This window comes from Schistocerca cancellata, chromosome 7 (assembly GCF_023864275.1).
Source record: "Schistocerca cancellata isolate TAMUIC-IGC-003103 chromosome 7, iqSchCanc2.1, whole genome shotgun sequence".
Lineage (NCBI taxonomy): Eukaryota > Metazoa > Arthropoda > Insecta > Orthoptera > Acrididae > Schistocerca > Schistocerca cancellata.
The window spans coordinates 449,811,762-449,839,348 of NC_064632.1; the positions used below are offsets into that span (position 1 = coordinate 449,811,762).

The following is a 27,587-nucleotide window of genomic DNA, read 5'->3' on the forward strand; positions in this document are numbered from 1 at the left end:
TGGTAAGTCTCATCATCTTTCTTTTTAATCAGATTCTAGTTTTGTCGGAGATACAGATACTGGTTCAACAACGGGTTATGTCAGTATATTAACCAGTGGAGCTGTTACCTGGATGTACCACAGGCAAAAATATGTCACCAGTCTACATCAGAAGTAGAGTATGTTCCACCATCTGACGCAGATGCTGAAACAAAGTGGCTTTGAACATTCCTGCTGTCAGCACAGAACACGCAACTCAACTCTTTAGAGACAAGCAGAGCACATTGCAACTGTTAAAAAATAATGAAAGTCAGAAAAGGGCTAAACACATAGAAATAAGGTTTCATGACATTGGTGAAACGATAAATGGTGTTTCTAGTCTTGTAGTAAATCAGAAGATCAGCTGGCACACATGTGTATAAAAGCACTTTTCAAAGCGAAGCTGTAAACTAACAGTAGATCATTATCAACTGTGTCTTCAAAATTGGCTAACAAGTGTGGGAGTGTTACGTAGTATGGCTTGTTGTGCTGCTTATTTATGATGCCTGTGTGCAGGTGAACATTACCTTACAAGTGCACCTGGTGTTTTTACATTTTTGTTGCTTCCAACTAAAACGCAATCTTTTATTCCTCCATGTACTTTCTGTCTTGTTATTATTGTTAATGGAATCTGTATGGTGTCTTGTGTTTGAACTGCCTGCTTCTTCATTCAAGTAATAAAACTTATTCACCCAAACTGTAACAATTTGATTATAGCCCACCCAACATTTACGAACGCACAGGAAATTACAAACAAGTATTCTGATTAGCTAGCAACAACCAATTCATGATTCATCATGTTCACTTCCAGCCATTCACATGACAAAAGTTACCAACTGCAGCAAGCAATGGAAGAACTTGACACACTATAAGTGCATTTTTACTGCAATATTCCCCATAATGCATCTCTGTGACTCTTCCACGAGGTCACCACTGCAACAAGCTCACCATCTTCAATATTTAAAAATAGTATGCATCATGCACTTACACAACACAGCTAACAACATATTCATCAGTTTTTCCTCTATTCTAAATCGCTCAACGAATTTTAAGGTCCATGAACCTCTTGGAATTTTAAAAACTAATGGATTTCCCCACTGAGGCCCAGGTAAGATACACTAAAACCATGATTGGCATTATCATAATTTAAGCTCATAATTCTGTCTGCAGAAAACTCAAAGCAATGTTTCGTGTCCATTGATTCACCTCATGGGCAGACCCAACTTCCACATCCCTTTCACACCGTATACACACAATTGTATGGGTACATTCTTTAGCAGATTACAGTGATACGGTTAAAGTGCAGCCACTGAGATCTGGTCTACAAAAAGTGTAAGTTTCAGAGGGTGCACTACAGTCCATTTTAGTTAGTATTTCGTCCGCTAAGCTGTGCTGTGTGGCAATTTGTTTAAAGTTCTCTGACAATGGTGGCCTTGAGATGACATCATGGAGGTATTGTTAACTTTTATTTTGTTCTACTTGCTTTCAGAGTACATAAAATTTTTTTTGTAGTTGAACGATGAATGTATCCAATGCAATGCATAAAGATCATTTGTTCAACACTATTTCCACATTAGATGATTCGATAATCAAAGTAACACAATTGTGTGGTTTAGGGTTTTACTCCCCCCCCCCCCTTTTTTTTTTTTTTTTGCTGGTTTCAGCTGTTGAGGTTAATAGGTGTCCCTCTTTCTAGATATGCTGACAGACGCAGAGACTGAATCCCTTCTCGCCCAATCAGATGTGGAGGACATTAGCAGTGATGATGACATTGTTGATGAATCCTGAATAACATCACCTAAGAAAAAAATTGCTGAATGTAGAAGTTCATCTGATGAATCTGATGACTCAGAGGAGCAGCCCCTACTTCAGAACCAGCAGGTAGAAAATTTAAGTGAAATACAAGAGCAAATACAAAATGAGCAGGTACCATAGTGTGCACAACAACTGAATTTAGTGAAAGCGAGAAAACATTTGTGGAGGAAACATCCTATTTCTTCACAAGTCCCTCCAATATCCGATATTGTCCATGAATCATCAATGACTCCTATGAAGTTATTTCCTGACAATTTTTTCGAGCTTACATCCACATACACAAAAATGTAGGCCTATCATTTATCTAAAACAGGGCATGTTTTGAGTGTTACCACAAAGGAAGTAAAAAATGTTTTTGGACCATTCATTCTAATGGGTAATACCAAATTCCCACATATGAGAATGTATTGGCAACATGGATTTCACCTTCTGTTAACAGCAGATTTGCAGTTGTTGATACAAATTGTTTTCCAGAAGGGAACATGAGGACTGCTCTCTGGAAGGTTCAACTTGCAGTAGACATTGTGAGGAATGCCTGTGTCAAATTGCCTCGCCCCAGAGGAGGCCATTACTCTATCAGCGAGCAGATGATACTTTTTTCTGATTGTTGTTCCTTGAAGCAATATGTACCAAACAAACCACACCCACAAGGTTTAAAAATTTTGTTTTAGCAATGAGCAAAGGAGGGCCTAATATTGTGCTTCAACTGATTCAAACACTAGAGAGAGATTCTCATCTGTTCTTTGACAGATATTTTACAACCATTCCACTGTTGTAAGTCCTGTGAGAAAAAGGAATTTATGGAACAGGGAAAATCATGTGTAATAGAATTAGAGATGTGCACCCGACTGAGGAGAAAAAATTGAAAAGATATTTTGGATGTACTCCAGCTACAAATCTAGAACAGTGGAGCATAAAGGAAAAAGTATATGTCAATGTTCCTTGTCTATCTGTTGTTACAAAGTATATTATGAGCAAGGGAGAAGCTGACATTTGTGATCAGATGATGGAAGTCTACAGAACATTTATAAAAATTAGGAAATGGACTCTGAAACTCACAATTCATCTCGTAGACCTTGCATGCATCAATTCTTTGACAGAATACAATGGAGTTTGTAAAGCTGCTGGAGTACATGCAAAGAATAAACGAGATCTTTTTGGTTTCAGAATGGCTCTTAGAAAATCACTTTTGTTCTCTGCTAAACAAACTCCTTCCATAGAAAACCCTGATAAAGGCGCAGTGCAGGTTCCTGAGGAAAAGTACTGACCTGCCGATCAGCATTGTTTGGACAAAAGGCTCGATGTCTTTCTATATTTGAAATTTGAGTTAGCTACTTATTTCTGAAAATTATTACAGATTAAGCCTGACACATTTGTGAGGATCCAAACTTTTTGGGGAAAAAATTTAAGTATAGACATTCTACTGGATTGTCCTGCATTAACTAATTATTTTAAGCAAGACACTCAAAATTCATTCAGTTTCTACAATCTGTACTTGTATATCATTTATGGAAATTCCTGTACAGAGGAGACAGTCTCTTGCTCAGCATTAGTAATATGTTGACAGATCCATTATTAGGTGCTTTCTGTAAGTGATAACAACTTGTAATTGGTACTCCATCATGCACTATTGTGACACAACAGTATAGTTGCATAATGTAATTTGTGTATGACACTCATCTACATCAATACTAAAACTAAACTCCATCCAAACAGGCCTTGGAAGGCTCAATGGTACCAACCGGCCGCCATGTCATCCTCAGCCCTCAGGTGTCACTGGATGCGGATATGTAGGGGCATGTGGTCAGAACACCGCTCTCCCGGCCATAAGTCAGTTTACAAGACTGGAGCCGCTACTTCTCAATCAAGTAGCTCCTCAGTTTGCCTCACAAGGGCTGCCAACAGCACTCAGTAGACTGGATGGTCACCCATCCAAATGCTAGCCCAGCCCGACAGCAGTTAACTTTGGTGATCTGATGGGAACCAGTGTTACCGCTACAGCACGGCCGTTGGCTTCTACATTAATACTGCATAAGATAAATTATTGGATGACACTTTAGTTACCGAAGGAGGTATTTAATTTGAATTAAAAACCAGTGTGGCCTTTCTATGATGGACGCACTACATGTTGTTGTACTATATACCAAAATACAATACTGGTAAAGTTCCGTTTGCAATACCTAAATCCACAGGATTAGATCTGCAGTAAAAAACGGTACAATATATAGTTTCTTAATTTAACTAGAATTGGGATTATCGAGTAATAGTCCTCAAAATGAACAATTTTCGAATAGCTAAATTGTAAGTCCAATATATAAAAATGTAAAAACTCAAAAACTAACAGTTTCACGACATAATTTGATTTTATTACTTTTATGTAGTATGGACTTTACAAATCAGCTATTCGAGAACCGTGATATATACATATGGGCCTAGCTAACAAATTGCTTCTAACAATCAAGAATTATCATTTGCTGTTTCCAGTGTGAATGTAACCGCAAACTGTACTTTTATGAAAGCGTCCATATGCGTAGATACCACGGAAACAGTGAGTACGCTGCAAACTGTCACTGCGACTTCGACATTCAGATATGGATTTTGCGCCGGTCTTCGGCGGCAAAAAACAGGAATGAAGAACAATGTTCAAGATGTATATAAAAGAAATGTTATATGTGGTACCAAAACTACGTTTTCTTAGTTATTAACGTACTACATGTATAAAGAACCAATTATTAACGCACTTCCACCTGAGCAAATGAGGCTCGACAGAAATGACAGCTTGCGATATTTTCTTCGGCTTTCGCTTCACAACACTGTTGCAAGATACACTGTTTAAAAATATACAAACTGTCAATACCTTAACCGAACTACGCAAAACATTTTAACCGCAAGTGTCGTCACTTAGCAAACAATCCACCACCGCTGAACGTCAAACCTTCTGCAAGCGGCTTGATTTTTTTTATTATCGTTGGGTATTATCCACCTATCTTTGGAAACGACACTGTGAGACCGATTATAAATACATATAGTTAAACTACATTGTCTATTTGTCCAGTACCCGTAACAATTTTCTCACAACATATGTAATTAGTCTTTCTTCAGAGCAATTGCTCGACTTGAGTTTGAAAATTAATAGTAAATATGAACAGTAGCGATGAAAAATGTTTTCTCTGAAACGTAACATGTGTAGTGTGAGCTGTAGTCTTTGCATGTGTACTGAAACTACATGCCAAGCCAGTCAAGGTGTTTTGTTATTTCTAAACACGAACGGGGAGTTTGTTTATTTTTGTTGTTAGTGGTCAAGGTTTCAGTGATTCAACTAAATTGTGAATTTGAAAGTACCATGACGTATAAGCAGTGTTTGTTGTACGTAACTTCAGATAAAAGTTTTACACAAAACTTAAATTTTGTTGAAGCATGCAGCCACGAATGTCACCGTGTTTGTGTTTAATTGTGACAACATGTGAAACGCCAGGGAATACAGTACTGTAGATCATAATTCTTATGATGTAAAACATACTACCGGCTGTAATTTCAAACTGAATATGTTTCATGTTAGCCAGAATAAGCGTCTCATGCGGACGATTACGATCGTTTCGCATGCACTACTATTGATGGTTCTTAGTGTAAGAGCCGACGAAGGTAGTTACACGAAGGTAAATAGTGCAGTCTTTTGCGGAATATGCAGCGGCACGACTTGTCATATAATAGTAACTTGCTTAAGGTACTAACAGAGATATTTGTTTACCTCTTGTAGATTACCAACACTGATTTGATCAAAGAAGCAGATGATTCGCTACTGCTTTTGTCGACGCTAGACGGTTCGTTTATTGGAATAAGTCAGCGAACAGGAATGGTGAAGTGGCAAATTAAAGACGGTAAGCATTCTTTTACATAAGACGTCGCCCTTCTCCCATTCCCTTCACCTACCGATTGCAGTAAGAATGAGTGCTTGAATGCATCTCTGCCTGCTGTAGTTAATCTAGTCTTGTCCTCGCAATCCGTATGGCAGCATTACGTAGAGATTTGTAATAGGCGCTCCAGTCACATTAATGCGACAAATATCCGTGTTCGACCTCAATGTGCGTCAAAGACTCACAGAGTTAGGTGGCAGCACTAGCAGTGGAGGGTATATAAAATCATGCCATAAAGATGCAGAAAACAGTGCATTCATCTTCATTCGGAAACAGAGCGATTTGTCTGATGTCGAAAAGTCATGATCCTTGGCTTTCAGCCAGTGGTGGAATCATTTCATAAACCGCGAAGTCCATTTCATAAATTGCTAAGTTTGTAAGCTGTTCTCATTCTGCTGTGGTTATAGTAGCTTATACCATGCAAGGCAAAATGGCGCATTCCAAAACCAGCACCATGGACCATAGATGACAGGGGTAAACGATGCCTACGTAGATGTGTATGAGTGAATTAACTTGCAACTCTTGAGCAACAGACTGCCCAGATTTTTTGTGCTCTATCGAACAGGTGACAATTGGCGTGCAAGTCCCTGCAACAATTGGCAGAAAGGTCGAGGCTGGAAAAGGGAGCTTTATGGTCTGGGTAATGTTTTTTGTGCCAGTCCCAGGTGACCTCGCCAATCTGGAAGGTGCAATAGAGCTACACAAATATGCCTTCGTCTTAGGGGATCACGTCCACCTCTATGTATCACATGTTGTTTGTCAGCATGGTGGCACCTATCAGCAGGACAATGCAACATGACACACAGCTTACAGTGTATGTGTGTGGTTCCAAGTTCACCCTCATCCATTAAACCTAGCACAGCTGTTTGTTTTTGACAGGTGGTCACATTAATAAGACCGGTTTCTATGTATTCCCAGATTCAATGCTTAAAGAATGTTTTCACAGGATAATTTGTGTCTGTTTTCAAGTGTGTGCCAGTTCTGTTCTTTCAGCATTGTCTCCCACAAATTGAACAAACCTGTGAATGTCTGTGCTGTTCTTGTTTGTATGACTTCAGTATCCCCTGTTAGGTCCATGTGCTATGGGTTCTACAACTTGTGCAGTATTCCAGGATGTATCACATGAAACCAATTGATTTGGTGGACTGTACAGACATTGACTTTGCTGGCCCTTTCAAGCAGGCTGTGTGGATACTTCCGGTGGACAGTCTCTGTAGTTTCCAAATGTTGACAACTACACCAGTGCTCTAATCCAGGCACAGAACAATCTTTGCCATACAGGAAGTACCAAACACCATCCTACCAAAAAATGGCCCACAGTTCACATTGTCCAAGTGGCGTTCCTTTTGTCAAAGGAACAGCATAACATATATGACCACCACACCATTCTATACTACTTCTTAAGTCAGAAGCAGAGTTGTGGGTCACAGCATGTAAGACCCAAATGAAAAAAATGATGATGACAGTGATCTCTGCAGAAAATCTGACATACTTCTTTGCTATGTATCAGTCCAACTTTGTACGTGGTCATTGTCTAGCCAAGAAGTTACATGGCACAAGTGCTGGCAGTGTGCCCATTTCATTCTCTTGCATCTGATCCAATGAGCCCGGGATTGACTGCCATGCCTCTATTATTGTGCAGATTCTTTAGTGTGGGCTTGCAAGTACAGCCATATACCAGGATGGACTCAAGGATTTGTCACTGGTCATAAGCGAGTCAAGTGTTTGAGGTAGTGGTTTGACAATATGACTTCAAGCAATATTGAAATCAGTTCTAGCTACAACAAGTAAATTATGTTTCATCCCCAGCAAGACGTCATCATGGCCCAAGTATTCATTGAAGTCCCACCAATGTGAGCTATGCTTCCCAGCATGCCGAGGTTCAAACTGACACCTCACAGATACTGGCCTACCTACACTCCTCACCTCTACACCAGGAGAGGCATGGATGCTACCTCTTCCACCAGCTTAGACCCTCTGTGACCACCACAGACAGTAGACTACAGGAATCCGCTGAAGGTCAAACCACTGCCCCAGCTGTGGAAGTCCCATCTTCATCAACGTAAACCAAGTGAGCTGGCGCAGTGATTAGCACACTGACTCACGTTCGAGATGGCGATGCTTAAAACCCTCATTCGACCATCCTATTTTAGGTTTTGCGTGACTTCCCTAAATTGCTTCAGGCAAATTCTGGGGTGGTTCCTTTAAAAGGGCATGGCCGACTTCCTTTCCCATCCTTCCTTAATCTTATGGGACCAGTGACCTCATTGTTTGGTCCTCTCCCCCGAACCAACCAACCAACCAACCAACCATTAGAAGAACAAATCCCTGTGGCCGTGCCCCAACCACCAATTCTCACTGAGTCAATGGCAGGCTCCTCGCCTCTCCTGCCCCTTACAACTCACTGGTCCTGATTTCCCACCAGGAGCTATTGCCCTTAATGGGTCTGTTAAAAAAGGAAGAGGTGCAATATCCTCCCACTCCAGTGTTGTGGAAACTGACTCAGAAAGTAGCAGTAATAGAATTTGTATAGCAGATACTTCCATGGGTAACAGCAATGGCTGTAGAGGTCATGGCAAACATATTACAAGGATATTATTTTGAATTGTGGGCAACCACACCCAAATGTCCACATTTTTATAATTAACCAAAAAACACTGCTTTGACTGTAGAAAGTTTTTATTAAAACTGTGACTGGTTTCAGGCCACTTTAGACTTATCTGTAGGTGATATAAGTTGGCCTACAACATTATTTTATGCTGTTCTGGAGCCTTTTCCCATCGAGAGGTTTCCTTATGGCTGTGCTGAATCATTTCCAGCTGATGATATGGGGCAACCCACCCTTTTGTATCGGTTGACAATCACTTCAAGCAGACTTCAGGACAGCATAAAATAATGCTGTAGACCAAATTTATGTCACTTGCAGATATGCCTAAATTGGCATGATATCAGTCTTGGTTTAAAAAAAAAAAACTTTCTACAGCTACAGTGATGTTTCTTGCATTGTTATAGCATGTTGGGTTGGCCATTGGTCTTTTCAGGAAATAAAAATGCCCATTCTGTTTGCTGGTTAGCTGTTTGTATCTTGTTGTTGAAACATCCGTCCACAAAGTCATAAATAGTACAATTACTTTGTTTTCTGGACTTGGAGTTTGGTTTTGAATCTCATGTCAAGAAATCATCTTCCAAAACCTTCATGTATCATTTGGTATTCACCATGCCTTCAAGGAATGTCACACAGATTATTCCATGACTGGACATTGTATACCATACAGTCACCCGTTGAGGGTGAAAAGACTTCTTGATCGCAAAATGCAGATTCTCAGTCCCACAAATGTGCCAGTTTTGCTTATTGATGTGAGCTTCATTGTGCGCGTGCGCATACTAGTTCCCATCATGCCCCACAGCCAACCATGCAGTTTGAACGTCTAACGCAAACTGTTCAGAAGTTATGGTGATTTTATTTCATATAGGTCAATAATTGTCACACTGTAAATGAGTATGCATGTTACTATTTCTTAAATAATTCTAACTCAAGGGTCCATATGTGATGTATTGAAAACAAATCATTAAATATCCATCTGCTTAAAATTCATACTATTATGTTGTGCTTCTTGAAAGCTGTGAGTTCATATTACATGAGGTAGTTTTGTGTGTGTGTGTGTGTGTGTGTGTGTGTGTGTGTGTGTGTGTGTCATTGGAACTTAAAGAATATCAATGCAATTAGATCCTACTTTGATGCACCTGTCACATTCAAGTATAACAGTCTTTAACTTATTACAACCACATAGTCTGTTGACATGTGGTGTAGGACCACAGAGAGAGAAAGAGAGAGAGAGGGGGGGGGGGGAGAGGGGGTAGGTATGCATGTAAAAATATTGTCTCTGTCTGTTTGAACATGCTAATCTGCAAAACTGCCAGACTAATTTTCACGGAGTTTTCACAGGTAACTTGAACATAACTTGGGGCAACATAAAGGCTTTATTTAATCAAAATCAGATCACAAGAAAGATATCATAATTTTATCCTTTGAGTCCAGCAACATGGAAACAATTATAATTTTAAAATCTTTTACGAAATGCAAGAAGAAATTGACAAAAAATAAATGGTTCAGTTATTCTAAGGATGTCATTTCACATAGGAATATAAACTCAAATTTTCATAAAATTTATCTTTATCGTCATATATCAAGCACTGAACACAATTAAAAAATTGGCAAAAAGTAAACAGTCAGTTGTTTTAAGGGGGTGGTTTCAGTTTGGAACCACTAGGACATACAGTTTTCAACAACCAACTATTTCATGTTATATATTTAAAAGCAAATTTACATTTTTTGTAGACATACTCCCCCACCTCTAAACTTCTGTGAACTCATAATGTCTCCAACAGGCAAAAATGGGTCTGAAAATTTTGTATCAAAACTACATCCTCCCCTTGTGATTTCATTTCAAAACCACACATAAAAGTAGTTGTGCAAACTCAAATTTATGTTACAGTAACTTTAGTTTAATTGTCTAAGATCTACAGATTTACTGATTTCACTTTGTGTATTGAAAATTTAATGACATTGCTTTGCTTAGCTTATTACTATATATTTTATTTATAATTTTCTTTCATAGGACAGTTTTTTTGCTTCAATGACTGAAGTATTTTAGAAGTTTACGTTAGTGGCAGAATAAGTGCCACAATCTTATTTTTATGAATACCAACTAACGTTAACTTTACTTGACTTGGAATAAGGATTCACTGATTTCACTTTGTGTGTTAAAAACTTACCAACATTGTAATAAATGAAAAGCACCAGTTTGCTTCTGTTCTACAATATTGTAGAACAAAAGCAGACTGGTGCTTTTCATTTATTATAATGTTGTTCTACCAAGAACTAGCGGAAGATTCTGTTAATATTACCAACATTGCTTTGCTTCTTTTGAAGATTCCATTTATATTCTTTGCTAGGCAAAACGAATTTGTTATGATTACTTTGTGATTTGAGTGCCTGCTCATTACATTTTGATTTTGTTTTGTTTGTGAATAAAAATGGCTAGAAGATGGTGGTCTTTCTGAATACACTAGAACAGCTAAAAGACTGAGAACTATGTGGGCTCAAGAATCATGGTATGAGATTTCATACAGGCGTTGGCCACGCTGTCGTAAGATGCAGCCAGGACTCCATTTTGGCCGCCTGCCATACCCTGTACCCATACAAGGTCGTCAGCGGTGAACCAGCCAAGCAAAGGCACCCGCGGCCGTGAGGTGGAAGGCCGCAGAAGATGAAGTAGCGTGCGGGGCTGTTGGCCATGTAAGAGCTCAGCCGGGCTGTGGTCGCACATGGGGGTGAAACGGTAAGAAGCCAGAAATTGGAGAAGCGCATCATCAGCAGAAGAAGTCAGGAGTTTCCTCATCTGAGCCTTAAATGTGCGGACCAGTCGTTCAGCCTCACTGTTTGACTGTGGATGGAACGGAGGGACCGTGACATACATGACGCTGTGATGGGCACAAAAATCTGCAAAATCGGAAGAGGCAAATTGCGGACCATTATCAGTAACAAGAGTAGAGGGAAGGCCTTCCAAAGAGAAAATGCGAGCTAGAGCATTGGTGGTTGCCGCGGTGGTAAGCGACGTGCAACGGACAATGAAAGGAAAGTTAGAGTAGCCGTCAATAACGAGAAGCCAATAAGTACCTAAAAAAGGTCCCGCGAAGTCAGCATGAATATGCTCCCAGGGCTTCTCAGGCGAAGGCCACAGTGACAAAGATGACTTCGGGGCGGCGGCCTGTGACGCACAAGGGCCGCAGGCAGCGACCATGTGTGCGATTTCAGAGTTGATGCTGGGCCAGTACACATGATGGTGTGCCAGAGATTTTGTGCGAGAGACACCCCAGTGCCCTTTGTGAAGGAGGCGAAAGACCGAAGCATGCAAAAACACAGGTACCACAACACGCAGCAAATCATTTTCGGTGGAAAGGAGGATAACACCATCCCTAGCCATGAGGCAGTAACGCAAATCGTAGTAGTTCTGCAATGGATCAGAAGTCTTAGCGGACGGCCGATCTGGCCAAACCTTCTGAATACAGTGTAAAACCTGGGAGAGGGTAGGGTCAGAACCCGTAGCAGCCGCCAGCTGGTCCCCGGTGATGGGGAACCCGTCCACAACCCGCTGCTCGGCAACATCTAGGTGGAAACACAAAAGTTCATCTCTATCGAATGCCAGATCAGGACCCATGGGAAGGCGAGACAGTGCATCAGCATTCGGATGTTGAGCCGTCGGCCGGAAATGAATCTCATAATTGAAACAAGACAAGTAAAGAGCCCAACGTTGGAGGCGGTGTGCAGCCTTGTTGGGAAGTGACGTTGATGGATGAAACAAGGAAACAAGTGGATTGTGATCCATAACAAGATGAAATTCGGATCCATAGAGAAAAACATCAAAGTTATGAAGAGCATAAATAATGGCCAAAGTTTCTTTTTCAGTTTGAGAATACTTTTGTTGGGCATCTGTGAGCGTTTTGGAGGCATAAGCAATGGGTTGTTCAGAACCGTCAGAAAAACGGTGCACAAGGACTGCAGCGACCCCGTATTGAGAGGCGTCCGTGGCAAGAACAAGATGTTGGCCTGGTCAATAAGCAGCCAGGCACTGGGCCTGTTTCAGCATAGTCTTCAATTGCTGGAGAGCGGCATCGCATGATGCAGACCAGTGAAAAGGCACATTTTTGTGCAACAGGCGATGCAACGGCTGAGCCACCAAAGCAGCAGACGGTAAAAACCTGTGATAGTATGCTATTTTTCCCAAGATGGCCTGCAGTTCCTTAACAGATGTAGGGCGAGGAAGGGCTCCGATCACAGCGACAGCTTGCTGAAGTGGACGAATACCATCCCGAGAGAGTTGAAGCCCCAAGTACGTGATAGATGCCTGAAAAAATTTTGATTTCTGAAGATTACACTTAAGACCTGCAGCCTGTAAGACATGAAAAAGTGTGTGGAGATTTTGAAGATGTTCATCAGTGTTGGAGCCAGTGACAACAATGTCGTCCTGGTAATTTATACACCCAGGGACAGTGAGCAATAATTTTTCCAAGAATCGCTGAAAGAGAGCAGGGGTGCTGGCAACCCCAAATGGCAATCGTTGGTATTGATAGAGGCCGAAAGGTGTGTTAAGGACCAGAAACTGCCAGGAAGCAGCGTCGAGAGGAAGTTGATGATAAGCTTCTGACAGGTCAAGTTTAGAAAAATACTGGCCTCCAGCAAGTTTAGTGAACAATTGTTCAGGTCAAGGTATAGGGTAAGTGTCGATAAGGCATTGAGCATTTACAGTGGCTTTGAAATCACCACAGAGACGAATATCACCATTTGGCTTGACAATGACAGGAGAGGACCACTCACTGGAAGTGACAGGAAGCAAGACCCCAGAAGCAGTGAGATGATCCAGCTCCTGTTTGACCTGATCACGAAGGGCCACAGGAATGGGCCGAGCCCGAAAAAACTTAGGCCAAGCGGTGGGTTTGAGCCAGATATGAGCTTCGAAGTCATTTGCACGGCCTAACCCAGGAGAAAAGAGGGACAAAAATGTCGTCGACAAGGAATCCAATTGAGCATAACAAATAACATCAGAGACGATATTGACAGCGTCGTCTATGGAGAACCCAAAAACGCAAAAGGCATCAAAACCAAAAAGATTCTCCGCGTTACTATGGTTGACCACAGTGTGAACGACAGATTTGTAAGATTCCTCAGCATCAAATTGTCCCAAGAGAGAAATCTTCTGTTTATTGTAAGTCCGTAATTGCCTAGTGACAGTGTTGGAGAACCCAACTGAAGATATGTCTGAGAATTGATGATAGTGGCAGCACAACCAGTATCCACCTGCATGCGAACATCTCGACCAAGTATTTGGACAGTGAGGAATAACTTCCCTGAAAGGGAAGAAGTACAATTGACAGACAACACAGAATCAGAATCAGTGTCATGTTCTTGAACATCATGTATGCGCTCGGATTTGCAAACGGATGACACATGACCCTTTTTTCTTGCATTTGTGACACACGGCCCAACGTTGTGGACAATCTTCTCGTGAATGTTTCGTAAAACACCGCGTGCATGAAGGAAGTTGCCGTGGGTTTTCCTGCAGTTTCTTAGATGTTTGTTTACGGTTAGGCCGAGGCTGCGCTTGGGAACGTACTGCGGCACATCGGCCGGCGGGGACATGCCACACGCTTCGTCAACATCGCACAAAGGTTGTATTTCCCTGACATCGCCCCATGCCTCTATTTGCGCTCCAGCGGCGTGAAAAACTTCAAAAGACTGAGCGATGAATAGGACTTCATCTAGAGTTGGATTTGCCAACTGAAGGGCATATTGCCTAACTTCTTTGTCGGGTGCCGAGCAGGCAATAGCATCCCGTACCATGGATTCGGCATAGGATTCTTTGTGAACTTCAGTAACAAATTGACACTTTCTACTGAGGCCATGAAGTTCAGCAGCCCAAGCACAATAGGATTGATTCGGTTGTTTTTGACAACGATAAAAGGCAACACGAGAGGCTACCACATGCGTTTGCTTTTGAAAATAGACGGACAGAAGTGAGCACATTTCAGCAAAGGACAAAGACGCAGGATCTTTCAAAGGAGTCAATTGCGACAACAACCGATACATTTTAGGTGAAATCCGTGAAAGGAACAGAGACTTACACGTTTGTTCGTCCGCGACATGAAATGCCAAGAAGTGCTGTCGAAGAAATTTTTCATAATCAGACCAGTCTTCCGCCGTCTCGTCGTAAGGAGGAAAAGTAGGAAGAGACAACGACGAGAGACGCCCCGCATTTGATGCTGCGACGAAATCACGAATCGCGTTTGTGAGAAGCGTTTGCTGTTCTATGAGACCTTGCAATAGTTGCTCGAAAGTAGCCATGGAAACATGTGGGTCAATGATGGAAAAGAGAAATCACTACCTCGTCACCAATTGTAATAACTTGAAGTTGAACAAATATATTTCAAGGAAGACGCAATACATGAAAGTCGCAGATCAAGTAAACAGAGTAAGACATGTGTACACTTTAATAGTCAAATCATAACTGAGTCCAAGTCTAGCGGCCGCTGGCTGGCTGGCCGCTTAGGTGGCGCTGCTGCTGCATGGCTGGCAGACAGCGCTGCGTGTAGAGGATGCGCGTAACTGCGCAGCAGCACTTTGAAAGATCGGTGAGTCACAGCAGTCAGCAGACTTTCACTGTTAAACCAACAGTTTCAAGAAAAGTAGGAGGAAAGTTTTGGTTTTAGGTAGTAGCGATGGAAGAGGTGCGGGCCAGATCTTGCAGGAAAAATTAGGTGACAGGTACCAGATCACAAGTATTCTCAAGCCCAGTGCATGTCTTAGCCAAGTGATAGAGGATGTACAATCATTGTGCAAGGTTTCTACATAGCAGAAACATGATGTGGTAGTGGGTGGAACGGGAAACTGTATTGATAGGATCAGGGCTACAATATTGAGTGTGACCTGGTAAAAATATCATCTTCAATGAACCATACAAATGTTGACTTGTTTCCTGCTTTCGTGCAGTATGATTGGTCCCAATTGAACAGCACTGTAAGGAGGGTAAATATGGACTTGGGTCAGCTGCTTCGGGTGGCTGCTTTGTCAGGCATAGGTTTTGTTGCTGTTGACGGTATTGGTAGGTGGGACTTCACATGACATGGCCTGCATCTCAGTAGGAAAGGAAAGGGTAAATTGGCTGGGTTGATAGCAAAGTCTTAGGGGAGGGGGGGGGGGGGCACTGAAACTCATGGAAGTACCTCATTTTTAGGCTAAGATCAGTCTCCAGTCATCCAACATTGATTGACGTTAAGCTTAATGAGAAGCTCAGGCAGGCAGGTACTAGAGATGTTAAAATATCACAAGATTCTCATAACAGTACAGTAAAAAATAATGTTAGTATGTCAAAAGATTCTCATAAAAGCACAGTGAAAAATAATGTTAGTATATTGCATCAGGATACCAGGGGATTAAAAAACAAAGTAGGTGAGTTTCTTGTTTGTTTAGAAGATGTAGAAACTGAGGTTGGAATAGATGTACTATGTCTGTCTGAACATCATATAGTCACAGCTACGGAAATAGTAAATGTAGGTGGACATAAGTTTTCAGCACATGTAAGTAGAGACACTATGGAGAGAGAGTGGGAGTTGCCATATATGTTAAAATCTCTCATAGTGTGAAAAATTTGGAAACTAAAAAGATTTGTATAGAGAACATATAAGATCATGTACATGTGAGCTTAAACTAAATAATAGTACTTTCATAATTGTAGCCATGTATAGGTCCCCATTGGGAAATTTTCAGCTATTTTTTTAAAAACTTGGATTCTTTGTTGTGCTGCCTGTCAGATAGAGATAAATAAGTTATTCTTCGTTGGGATTTCAATGTAGATTTTCTCAAAGAGTCTGATAGAAAGCTCAACCTTGAAGTATTACTTGGTTCTTTCAATTTGATGTCATTTATTGATTTTCCTACTTGGGTGGTACAGGAAAGCAGCACATTGATAGTGTGGGACCAAAATAAATTTAGTCAAATAAAAACTTCTCCTCTTAAGAATGGTCTGTCTGAACATAATGCACAGCTATTTACAGTGTATGATATACTCCATACATTAATGCAAAACAATCCTCCAGAATAGTGCGTTCAATTAACAATTCAAACTTTGAGGGAAGCTTGCAACAGTTAGACTGGGATGAGGTGTACAGGGAACATGATGCTAATTTAAAATTTAACCTATTTCATGATACCTTTGTGAGTATATTTGAAAAAAGTTTCCCTAAGGAAACAATGAAATGTAATAGTAAGAAACCGTCTAAATATCCATGTCTTACCCTAAGGGGATAAAAGTATCTTGTAAACAGATTGGGGAAATGGATCATATAGCTAGGAGGAGTAATGATCCAGAAACAGTGAAACATTATAAAAACTACTGCAATGTGTTAAGAAAAGTTATTGAAAAGTGCTGAAGTATGTGCATTATGTCTGTGATTGGCACATCTGATAATAAAATTAAAACAATTTGGAAACAGGGCAACTGAGAGCACAGGAAGACTGTTTCCATCAAACTCGATGAAAAGTTTGTTAACAAGAAGTCAGAAGTAGAAAACATTTTAATAATCATTTTTTAAGTATTGTAGATAAAATAGGATCCATCTATTCATTAAAAAAAATGCAAGGCAGTATATGGAAGAGGCAATACCTATGCAATTTGATAAAATTGAAATACAACCCACCTCTCCTACTGAAATTAGGAAAACAAATTCACTCATAAGTAAAAGCTCACATGGAATTGGCATTTCCAACAGAATACTAAAAGTTTGTTCCCAATAGATAAGTAGGATTCTCAGTCACATATTTAGTAGCTCACTGAAACAGGACATTTTTCCAGATAGACTGAAATATGCTATTTTTAAAACATTGCATAAAAAAGGGGATAGGTCTGATCGCTACCAGCTACCGCCCAATCTCACTTCTGACAGCTTTATCCAAAATTTTGAAAAAGTAATGTATTCAAGAGTAGCATGACATATTCATAAAAATGAAGTACTAACAAACTGTCAGTTTGGTTTTCAGAAAGGTTTTTCAACAGAAAATGCTATTTATGCTTTCATTGGTCAAATGTTAAATGCATTGAATAACTGAACATCACGCATTGGGCTATTTTGTGATCCCTCAAAAGCTTTTGATTGTGTGAATCATGAAATTCTTCTAGATAAGCTTAAATATTGTAGTATGAGTTGGACAGTGCACAAATGGTTTAATCCATATTGAACTGGAAGAATGTAGAAGGTTGAAAGTAGCAATACAGATAGTCCTCTAACGGTGGAGGTATCAAGAATGGTGTCCCACAGTGATCAGTCTGGGGTCCCTTATTGTTCTTAATGTATATTGATGATTTGCCACTCTATAGTCATGAAGTTGCAAAGCTAGTTCTTTTTGCTGATGACACAAGTATATTAATCACACCCAACAAACAAGAATCAGGAAATTGTTAAGGCTTTCATGGCCATTTGTTGACAAACTGCCTATTGGCTTCTGTCTCGGGTTCTTCGGCCGACGTTCATCTAGTGATTTTTCTGACGTTTCGCCAGCACGAGCGGCTGGCATTGTCAAAGCTTCACCCTCCATTGCCGGTGGTGAACTGGAGCCGAGCTCGCGGTCGCAGACTATATGTACCTGGCGTGCCAACGTCCGAGGGCTTCTCCGCGGTCATTTCCGGTGCGGTTCTCCTCTTGCTACCTGCGACGGTCGTTCGCTGCAGTACGGAAAGCCAGGATCCATTTACCTTAAGGCTTTCCTCTTTCTTGTTCAAACTGTTCGCGTGTTTTTGTATTTCTACAGAGTATTTGTATTTCAAAGAGTGTCTTAGATCGGCGAAGGAGAAAAGAGACCCACTTGCAATGTCGGGAATATACCGTATACCATGCACATGCGGAAAAGTTTATGTCGGAATGACTGGACGATCCATTAACAGCAGGATCAAAGAGCATAAGCGACATTGCAGGTTGGGGCAGGTGGAGAAATCGGCAGTGGCAGAGCACGCACTGAATGAGACCGACCATGTAATAAAATTTGCTGATACGGAAGTTCTGGCTGTAGAGAAGCACATGTTCAGAGAAGCTGTACAAATACAAAAACATGTGAACAGTTTGAACAAGAAAGAGGAAAGCCTTAAGGTAAACGGATCTTGGCTTCCCTTACTGCAGCGAACGACCGTCGCAGGTAGCAAGAGGAGAACCACACCAGAAATGACCGCGGAGAAGCCCTCGGACGTTGGCGCGCCAGGTACATATAGTCTGCGGCCGCAAGCTCGGCTCCAGTTCACCACCGGCAATGAAGGGTGAAGCTTTGACAATGCCAGCCACTCGTGCTGGCGAAACGTCAGAAAAATCATTAGATGAACGTCGGCCGAAGATCCCGAGACAGAAGCCAATAGGCAGTTTGTCAAGAATCAGGAAATTGTAAATAATGTCATTCAGAAAATTAATAAGTGGTTCTGTGGAAACGGACTCTCACCAAATTTTGAGAAAATACAGTATATACAATTTTGTACAGTAAATGGTGTAACACCGTGATAAAAATAAACTATGAACAGAAGTCAAACAATGGAAAATCTAGAATGGAATGTAACAAAAAAAGGAGAAGGAAAGTTGCTACTCACCATATAGCGGAGATGCTGAGTCGTGATAGGCACAACAAAAAGATTCACACAATTAAAGCTTTCGGCCATTAAGGCCTTTGTCAGCAGTACACACACACACACACACACACACACACACACACACACACACACACACCCTGGTATTGGTTCTATGAACAGAAGTGTATTGCTAAGGCAGAATATTCAAAATTTCTGGGTGCATGCGTTGATAAGAAATTGAATTGGAAGAGACACATTGATGATCTGCTGAAACGGTTATGTTCGGTTACTTATGCTGTTAGGGTTATTGCAAATTTTGGTGATAAACATATCAGTAAATTAGCCTACTGCACCTATTTTCATTCACTGCTTTCGTATGGCATCATATTTTGGGATAATTCATCATTAAAAGTAAAAGTATTCATTGCACAAAAGCATGTAATCAGAATAATAGCTGGAGCCCTCCCAAGATCACCTTGCAGACATTTATTTAAGGAACTTGGGATATTCACAATATCTTAGCCATACATATATTCACTTATCAACTTCGTTATTGATAAACCATCCCAATTCAAAAATATAAGGGCCATTAAAAAAGAAATGAGCTGGAAGCATAATTACAGAAACCAGTACCTCTATGTGAGAAGTATTGACCCTAGCTGTTGAGACACTCGTCCCACTGTGACACAAGGTGGTGAATGGCTGTCTCATAAAATACCCGGGGCTGCAATGTTAAACAATTCTGCATGTACAGCTGGACATGTTCGCTCACACAACTGCCAGAAAGGTTATTCGTATGTTCTTCTTTGACCAAGGTGGCCCCTTTCTGATTCACTTCCTGCAGCACGGGACAAAAGTGAATGCCCAGCGTTACTCGCAAACCTTGACCACCGTTTGCCAAGTGATCAAACCAGAATGACCAGGCAATTTCACCCGTGGGATCAGTCTGCTCCACGACAATGCAAAGCCTCATACAGCCAACACACTCTCGTCACTCCTGCAGAAATTCAAATGAAAGATTCTCGGCCACCATCCATACAGTCTGGACCTCTCTCTCTGTGATTATGCCATTTTTGGTCTCCTTAAAAAGGCTCTGACGGGCAAGTGATTCACTTCAGATGACAACATCCAGCTGTTCGTGCAGAACTGGTTAACATTGCAGCCCCGGAAATTCTATGAGACAGCCATTCACTGCCTTGTGTCACAGTGGGACAAGTGTCTCAAAGTCAGGGTTAATACTTCTAAAATACAGGTACTGGTTTCTGTAATCATGCCTTCAGCTTGTTTACTTTTGAATACCCCTTATAACAGTGAAGGGCATTACTACAACTTTAATTATTCCTGGTGAGGCTCAAGGCCAGATGCTGCTTGTTGTGGGCATAGATCTTGGTTGCTTTTCACACAGCTAGCTCTGCGTGGCTCTCTTCAGTGTTAGTGAACAAACAAGCTCTTTGTTCATCTCCCGAGTCGTACTACTTCAAATGTATACAAAGAAGCATTATAAGTCAGAAATAAATTCCACGTGTATGTAGTCTTAGACAAAGCCATAGAAAAATATCCTGGGCAACACCAGGTCTCAGATAGTACATATCTGGTTTATTCATTTCGGAATAGATTCAGAAAAATATAAATTCCTTTGTGGTAATAAGATGCTAGAATGCTTTGTACAGAAGTTACTTAAGCATTGCTACCACTCTGGGCAATCCTTTGGAAACAGGTTTAAATGTATGGATAAAAGAAGGGTTCATGCAGTGGAACTGTTTAATGTGAAACTGGGAGAATAGAATGGTACACCTGGTGGAGAAGAAAGAAAGGAAAAGTAAGACTAGGAATGTTGGTGCCAAAGAAGAAACAGAAGACAGTTATCCAAAGACGGATAACCTTACCGCCCCCCACCCCTAGGATCCCCTACTTTGCTGATGGACTGGAGGACAAAGATCTTTGTCAGTCCTACATAACAGACACCATCACATCAACTTCACCTTCACCCCACCCCCCCACCCCCCGCCCGAAAATTGGCTCTAACACCCATCTATGTAAACCTATGGAGTGTAGCAACAAAAGCAGTAACTTTTGTCCTAGATGCGGACTAAGTTACAAGGACAGCAAATTAGCTTTGAGCATCTCTTACGTACTCTTAAATTTGTTATCTAAGTAATGAGCTGCAGTTGACTACCTAAAGTAAGCTAAATTAACCTAGAAAAATAAACAGATAAATAAAAAATTGTATAAACCAAATCATAGGATATACTAAATTAAAAACAATACAAATTCCCTTATACATGATACGTACCAATAATTATGATTATCACCCAGGAGAAAAGTGCATAAACTCTTACTGGATTCGTCATTTAATAAATTAAATTTACAAACCCCATTATAATATATACTAAATTATATTCCACAGAATATTCATTCATATTTTGCTCTTGAACAGACACAATCATTTATATAATACTCTTAATCTAAACATGTTAAGGGTTGGCATCATTGATTATAGTTTCCTCGCGTAGACTTTTTTGTATAAAAAAGAGTATACAGATATGAGTTAGTAATTCCCACTGACCTCCTGATTCAAATTATAATAATAGAAATTCTTCCAAGGAATGAAAGGAGTTGTAAGAGATAGCTTTTCCAGTTTGCTTTCAGATTTTGCTTTGCTCTCTGTCAGACATTTTATATCACTGGTGAGTGATCAAAAATTATAGTTGCACCCCTTTTTGTGCTATGGACAACCTTAATGTAGAGTAATAAATGTCATTTTTTTCACTCTTTATAATTACATACATCATGTTCCTTTTGAACTTCAGTGGATTATTTACAACAAACTTCGTGGAGGAATAAATATACTGCACAGCAGAAGCCAAAATGTCTGAGCCCTTAAACAGACGTGTACCACAAATTATTCTTAAAGCATGTTTTTGAGCAATGAGCATTTTCTTTCTTAGAGATGAGTGACCCCATAGTGTTTTTCATTATGTGATTGTTGAGTAAAAATATGCAAAATATGACGATTATTCAGAAAGCAAGGTCCAGTTGGTTGCAAAATGAAAACCACAGTGAAAATTGAATTTTTTTGGGCAGTTACCTACACCTTCTACCTATTTCTCTGCATAGTTGTTGCTCCAACTTAGACATTTGTCATAGCATTGTACCAACTTTCCAATGCCCTTGTTGTAGAAGATAGCCACCAATGCCAAAATGCTACCGTCATAACCAGCAGCTCATGCGAGCATAGATGAAAATCAGAGTGAGCTGAGTCTGTGCTGTATGGTGGATGATCATCAAAAATGCAGCAGGAGCATCCTCATTGCACCTGCAATGTGCAGCCAAGAAATGTCACTAAGAATGAAATGCATGACAGTTATATTATGTGAGGTTGCATGAAATCAGGTGAAATATCTCAGCAGGCACCCATACTTGGCAGGAGACTTTATTTTCTAGGCATCTTTACATGCTCACTGTGTGCTCAGAACTGAAAAGAGCAATGTGAGGTGATCAATAGGCATACTAGAGACATTGCCCCACACATCTGTGCAAAACTTCATCAAATTTTCACTGTGGTTTCCATTTCACAACCGATTGGACCTTACTTTCCAAACGACCCTCATACATCAACATACTGTCTCTCCCCAAGATTTGCAATGGTTCTATGTACAGATGTGGCTGAACCAAGTCACTTTAGGATTTTGAAAATTCATTTTTTCCAATTTGCTTCTCATCAATAAGGACACCTAAAATTTTTGAAGTTTTAACAATATTTTTTACTTCTTCACCATTTGTTACACTTATGGTTGGTGGAGTACTTCTAGAAGTGGAGAACTGATTATGTTGTGTCTTTTTAAAATCGAGAGTGACACAATTCGCAGAAAACCAGTGAATGACACCTTTAAGACCATTGCTTACCATCTCTTCTGTTGTTGTATGTATGCTTGGATTGATTACAATACTAGTATCATCTGCTAAAAGAACTAATCTTCCTTGTTGTATATTAGATGGAAGATGGTCTACATGTGTGGAACACTGGCAGACATAAGATTGAGTTTTTTGGGAACCCCATGCATGATTTGTTCCCTGTCAGAAGAATCTTGGTTTAATTACATTGGCTTAATTACTAAGTACAACTGTATTCTCGTGGTTAGATACAACATTAGCTATTGGTTGGCTGCACCATCAATTCCATGAAACTTCAGTTTATCTAGGACAGGGCTTCACAGCAAACGTGCACCACATGCAGGTGGTGAGCTCAGGCCTTTGAATGGTGAATGCTGTATCCCTTCCGTCATCACAGGGAATGGGATGGAGAGCCATGAAGACTTCTTTTATATTGTGTCTACTTCGGTCATCATCAGTTATTTTGCTGCACAAAAATCAAAACTCATTTAGTACTTTAAGTGCCTAGTTTCCTAATCTAATTCCCTCAGCATCACCTGACTTAATTCAATTACATTCTGTTACCTTGAATTGCTTTTGTTGATGTTCATCTTATATCATCCTTTCAAGACAGCGTCCATTCTGTTCAACTGTTCTTCCAAGTCCTTTGCTATCTCTGACAACTACAGTGTCATTGACAAAACCTCAAGGTTTTTATTTTTTCTTCCTAAACTTTACTCCAAATTTTTCCTTGGTTTACTTTACTGGTTGCTCGATGTACAGATTGAATAACGTCAGGGCTAAGCTACAACCCTGTCTCACTCCCTTCTCAACCCCTGCTTCCCTTCCATGATCCTAGACTCTCATAACTGCCATCTGATTTCTGTACAAGTTGTAAATAGCCTCCCTCTCCCTGTATTTTACGGCTCCTACCTCTAGTCGATATTGTCAAAAGCTTTCTCCAAGTGTACAAATGCTATGAACATAGGTTTGCCTTTCCCTTACCCTATCCTCTATTAGTAGTTGTAGGATCGGTATTGCCTCTAACCTGATAGTTTGGTAATATTCACACCTGTCAGCATGTACTTTCTTTGGAATTGGAATTATTACATTCTTCTTGAAATCTGAAGGTATTTCTCTTTCTCATATATCTTATGCATCAGATTGAAGAGTTTTATCATGACAGTCTCTCCTAATGCTATCAGTAGTTCTGATAGAATGCTGTCTACTCCAGGGGCCTTGTTTCGACTTAGGCCTTTCAGTGCTCTGTCAAATTCTTCTAGCAGTATCATGTCTTCCACCTCATCTTCTTCTATGTCCTTTTCCATTGCTATAATTTTAACTTCAAGTTCATCTCCCTCATATAAACACTCTATGTACTCCTTCCACCTTTCAGTTTTCCCTTCGTTACTTAGGACTGGTTTTCCATCTGAGCTCTTGATATTCATACAGCTACTTATCTTTTCTCCAAAGACATCTTTAATTCTCCTGTAGACGGTATCTATTTAATGAAATATGCTTTAAAATACATTTTTTTCTCTAGCCATTGGTGCTTATCCATTTTATATTTACTGTCAATCGCATTTTTTATATGTTTGTATTTTGTTTTGTCTGCTTCATTTGCTGCATTTTTATATTTTCTGTTTTCAAAAGTTAAATTCAATACCTCTTGGGTTATTCAAGAATTTGTACTGGGGCTTGTCTTTTTACCCATTGCTGCTTTCGCTATTTCATCTCTCAAAGCCATCCATTTGTCTTCTACCTACTCCTTCCCCCTGTTCTAGTCAACCATTACCTGATGCTCCCTGTAGTCAACTGCCAATTGAATCTCAATGTAGACAAGTGTAATGTGCTGCAAATACATAGAAAGAAAGATCCTTTATCATTTAGCTGCAATATAGCAGGTCAGCAACTGGAAGCAGTTAATTCCATAAATTATCTAGGAGTAAGCATTAGGAGTGATTTAAAATGGAATGACCATATAAAATTAATCATCGGTAAATCAGATGCCAGACTGAGATTCATTGGAAGAATCCTAATGAAATGCAGTCCGAAAACAAAGGAAGTAGGTTACAGTACACTTGTTCGCCCACTGCTTGAATACTGCTCACCGGCGTGGGATCCATACCCGGTACGGTTGATAGATGAGATAGAGAAGATCCAATGGAGAGCAGCGCGCTTCGTTACAGAATCATTTAAAAAATGGCTCAAATGGCTCTGAGCACTATGCGACTTAACTTCTGAGGTCAACAGTCGCCTAGAACTTAGAACTAATTAAACCTAACTAACCTAAGAACATCACACACATCCATGCCCGAGGCAGGATTCAAACCTGCGACTGTAGCGGTCACGCGGTTCCGGACTGAAGCGCCTAGAACCGCAAGGCCACTCCGCCCGGCAGCATCATTTAGTAATCGCGAAAGCATTACAGAGATGATAGATAAACTCCAGTGAAAGACTCTGCAAGAGAGATGTTCAGTAGCTCGGTACGGGCTTTTGTTGAAGTTTCGAGAATATACCTTCACCGATGAGTCAAGCAGTATATTGCTCCCTCCTACGCATATCTTGCGAAGAGACCATGAGGATAAAATCAGAGAGATTAGAGTCCACACAGAGGCATACCGACAATCTTTCTTTCAACGAACAATACGAGACTGGAATAGAAGTACTGATAGAGGTACTCAAGGTACCCTCCGCCACACACCATGAGGTGGCTTGCGGAGTGTGGATGTAGATGTAGATGTTGCAAAATGCTCCCTTTGAAAATCTCAACAACCTCTGATTCTTTCAGCATATTCAAGTGCCATCTCCTTAATTTCCTCCCTTTTTGCAATTTCTTCAGTTTTCATCTACAGTTCATAACCAATAAAAGTTTGGTCAGAGATCACATCTGCCGCTCGAGGTGTCTTACCATTTAAAATCTAGTTCTGAAATCTCTGCCATGCCATTATGTAATAGTCTTTAATCTTTCAGCGTTCCAGGTCTCTTCCATATATACAACCTTCTTTCCTGATTCTCAAACCAAGTGTTAGCAATGTTTAAATTATGCTCTGTGCAAAATTCTACCAGGCAGCTTCCTGTTTCATTCCTTTCTCCCAGCCCATAGGCGCCTATTATTTTTCTTTCTTTTCCATTTCCAACTATCAAATTCCAGTTCCCCATCACAGTTAAACTTTCATCTCCCCTAACTATCTAAATGATTTAATCTTTCATTTCTTCAAGCTCTTCATCACCTGCAGAGCTAGTTGGCCTATAAACTTGTACTATTGTGGTGGGTGTGGGCTTCATGTCTATCTTGCTGTGATAAGGTGTTCACTACGCAATTTGTAGTATCTTACCTGGATTCCTGTTTTTCTATTCACTATTAAACCCACTCCTGCATTACCCCTATTTGATTTTATATTTATAACCCTGTACTCATGTGGCCAGAAGTCCTATTCCTCATGCCACTGAACTTTACCTGCCCAATTAAGGGATCTAATGTTCCATGCTCCGATCCGCAGAATGACAGTTTTGTTTTTCCTGATGACATCCTCTTGCAAAGACCCCACCCTTAGATCTGCATGAGGGACTAATTTGCCTTCACCCTATTTTAGCCAAGAGGATGCCTCCATTATTTAACCATATAGTAGAGCTGCATGCCCCCAGGAGAAATAAGAGCTGTAGTTTCCTGTTGCTTTCAGCCATTCTGAGTACCAGCATAGCAGGGCCATTTCGGTTGATTTCACAAGCCCAGGTCAGTCAATCATCCAGACTGTTGCTCCAGCGACTACTGAAAAGGCTGCTGCTCCTCTTCGGGAACCACATGTTTGTTTGGCTTCTCAATATCCATTTGTTGTGCTTGCACCTACAGTAGAGCTATCTGTATCATTGAGGCACGCAAGTCACCCCACCACAGCAAGGTCCATCTAGTTGCAATGAATTTCCTCTAAATTGTACAACAGTTTACATTTATTGCAAGGGCATTTACAATTTTTACTTTCAGTGTTGATATCTGAGTAAAAGTCTCACTAAATGAAAAGCTTCCCATTTTTATCGATACATATTTTTTTTAATATACAATATTTCATTGTGATTCTCACTCTTACCTTCTCTAAGAAGTCCCTTCAGCATTTGCACAGTGTTGGAAACTCCATGCTATACTTGCAGTGGCATAAAAGCGATGGCTGGCAATCTCCAGCTGCTGCACCTCATAACGGTGTAGTACAAACAAATATCTCCACTAACATAGCATATCCTATGCAGAAATATAGACCTGTGTACTATTTGAAATATACACTTTAGTATACAGAGTGGCAAAAAGATCTTACGGTTGCAAAGTACAAATAAAACAAGTGTTAAGATTGATAAAAAAGTCTTATTGGTTGGCACAGAATGGTGTTAATGGAAATTAAAGAAGATATCATTGGAACAACCGATTTCATCAATTTAAAATTTGAAGATGACGTCCTTCAAATGGTGCCCTTCTGTGATGAAGCACTTTTCCAGTCTCGCACCAAAACTGTCGAACACCTTCCCTAACATTGCGGGAGACAGGTTGGCAATTTCTTGAGTTATGGCCACCTTAAATTCGCCCAATATGTGGGGCTTGTTTGTGTAGACTCTTGATTTCAAGAAACCCCACAAGAAAAAATCACAAACGCTTAGATCAGGGGAGCATGCTGGTCATGCAGTATCCCCAAAATGTGAGATTATTCAGCCACGAAACTTCCTTTTCAGAAGCGATTTCTCTGAAGTCCAGAGATCAGGAAGTTTTGTAACATCAACAGATAAAGTTGCGAATTGGCCGTAACAGTTTGACCACCCT

At 40.4% G+C, this 27,587-nt stretch overlaps 2 protein-coding genes and 1 pseudogene across 4 annotated transcripts in view; 1 reads left to right on the forward strand and 2 right to left on the reverse strand.

Annotated features, from left to right (window-relative positions):
• Positions 1 to 4,768, reverse strand: part of LOC126092122 (testis-expressed protein 2) — a 335,634-nt gene extending 330,866 nt beyond the window's left edge. Inside the window, exon 1 of one of the 3 annotated variants that reach the window (XM_049907564.1) lies at positions 4,691 to 4,768. The gene's annotated coding sequence lies outside the window, so the exon portion shown is untranslated. Of the gene's footprint in view, positions 1 to 4,574 lie in introns of all 3 variants that reach the window. The other 2 variants (XM_049907563.1, XM_049907562.1) reach the window with 2 other exon arrangements.
• Positions 3,730 to 3,847, reverse strand: LOC126093263 (5S ribosomal RNA; annotated as a pseudogene).
• A 274-nt stretch (positions 4,769 to 5,042) lies between the features above and the next one.
• LOC126092070 (serine/threonine-protein kinase/endoribonuclease IRE1) overlaps positions 5,043 to 27,587 on the forward strand; it is a 150,262-nt gene continuing 127,717 nt past the window's right edge. The window contains exons 1-2 of the mRNA XM_049907487.1: positions 5,043 to 5,489; positions 5,591 to 5,711. Coding sequence (XP_049763444.1) covers positions 5,379 to 5,489; positions 5,591 to 5,711 — 232 coding nt within the window. The 5' untranslated portion in view covers positions 5,043 to 5,378. The remainder of the gene's footprint in view (positions 5,490 to 5,590; positions 5,712 to 27,587) is intronic.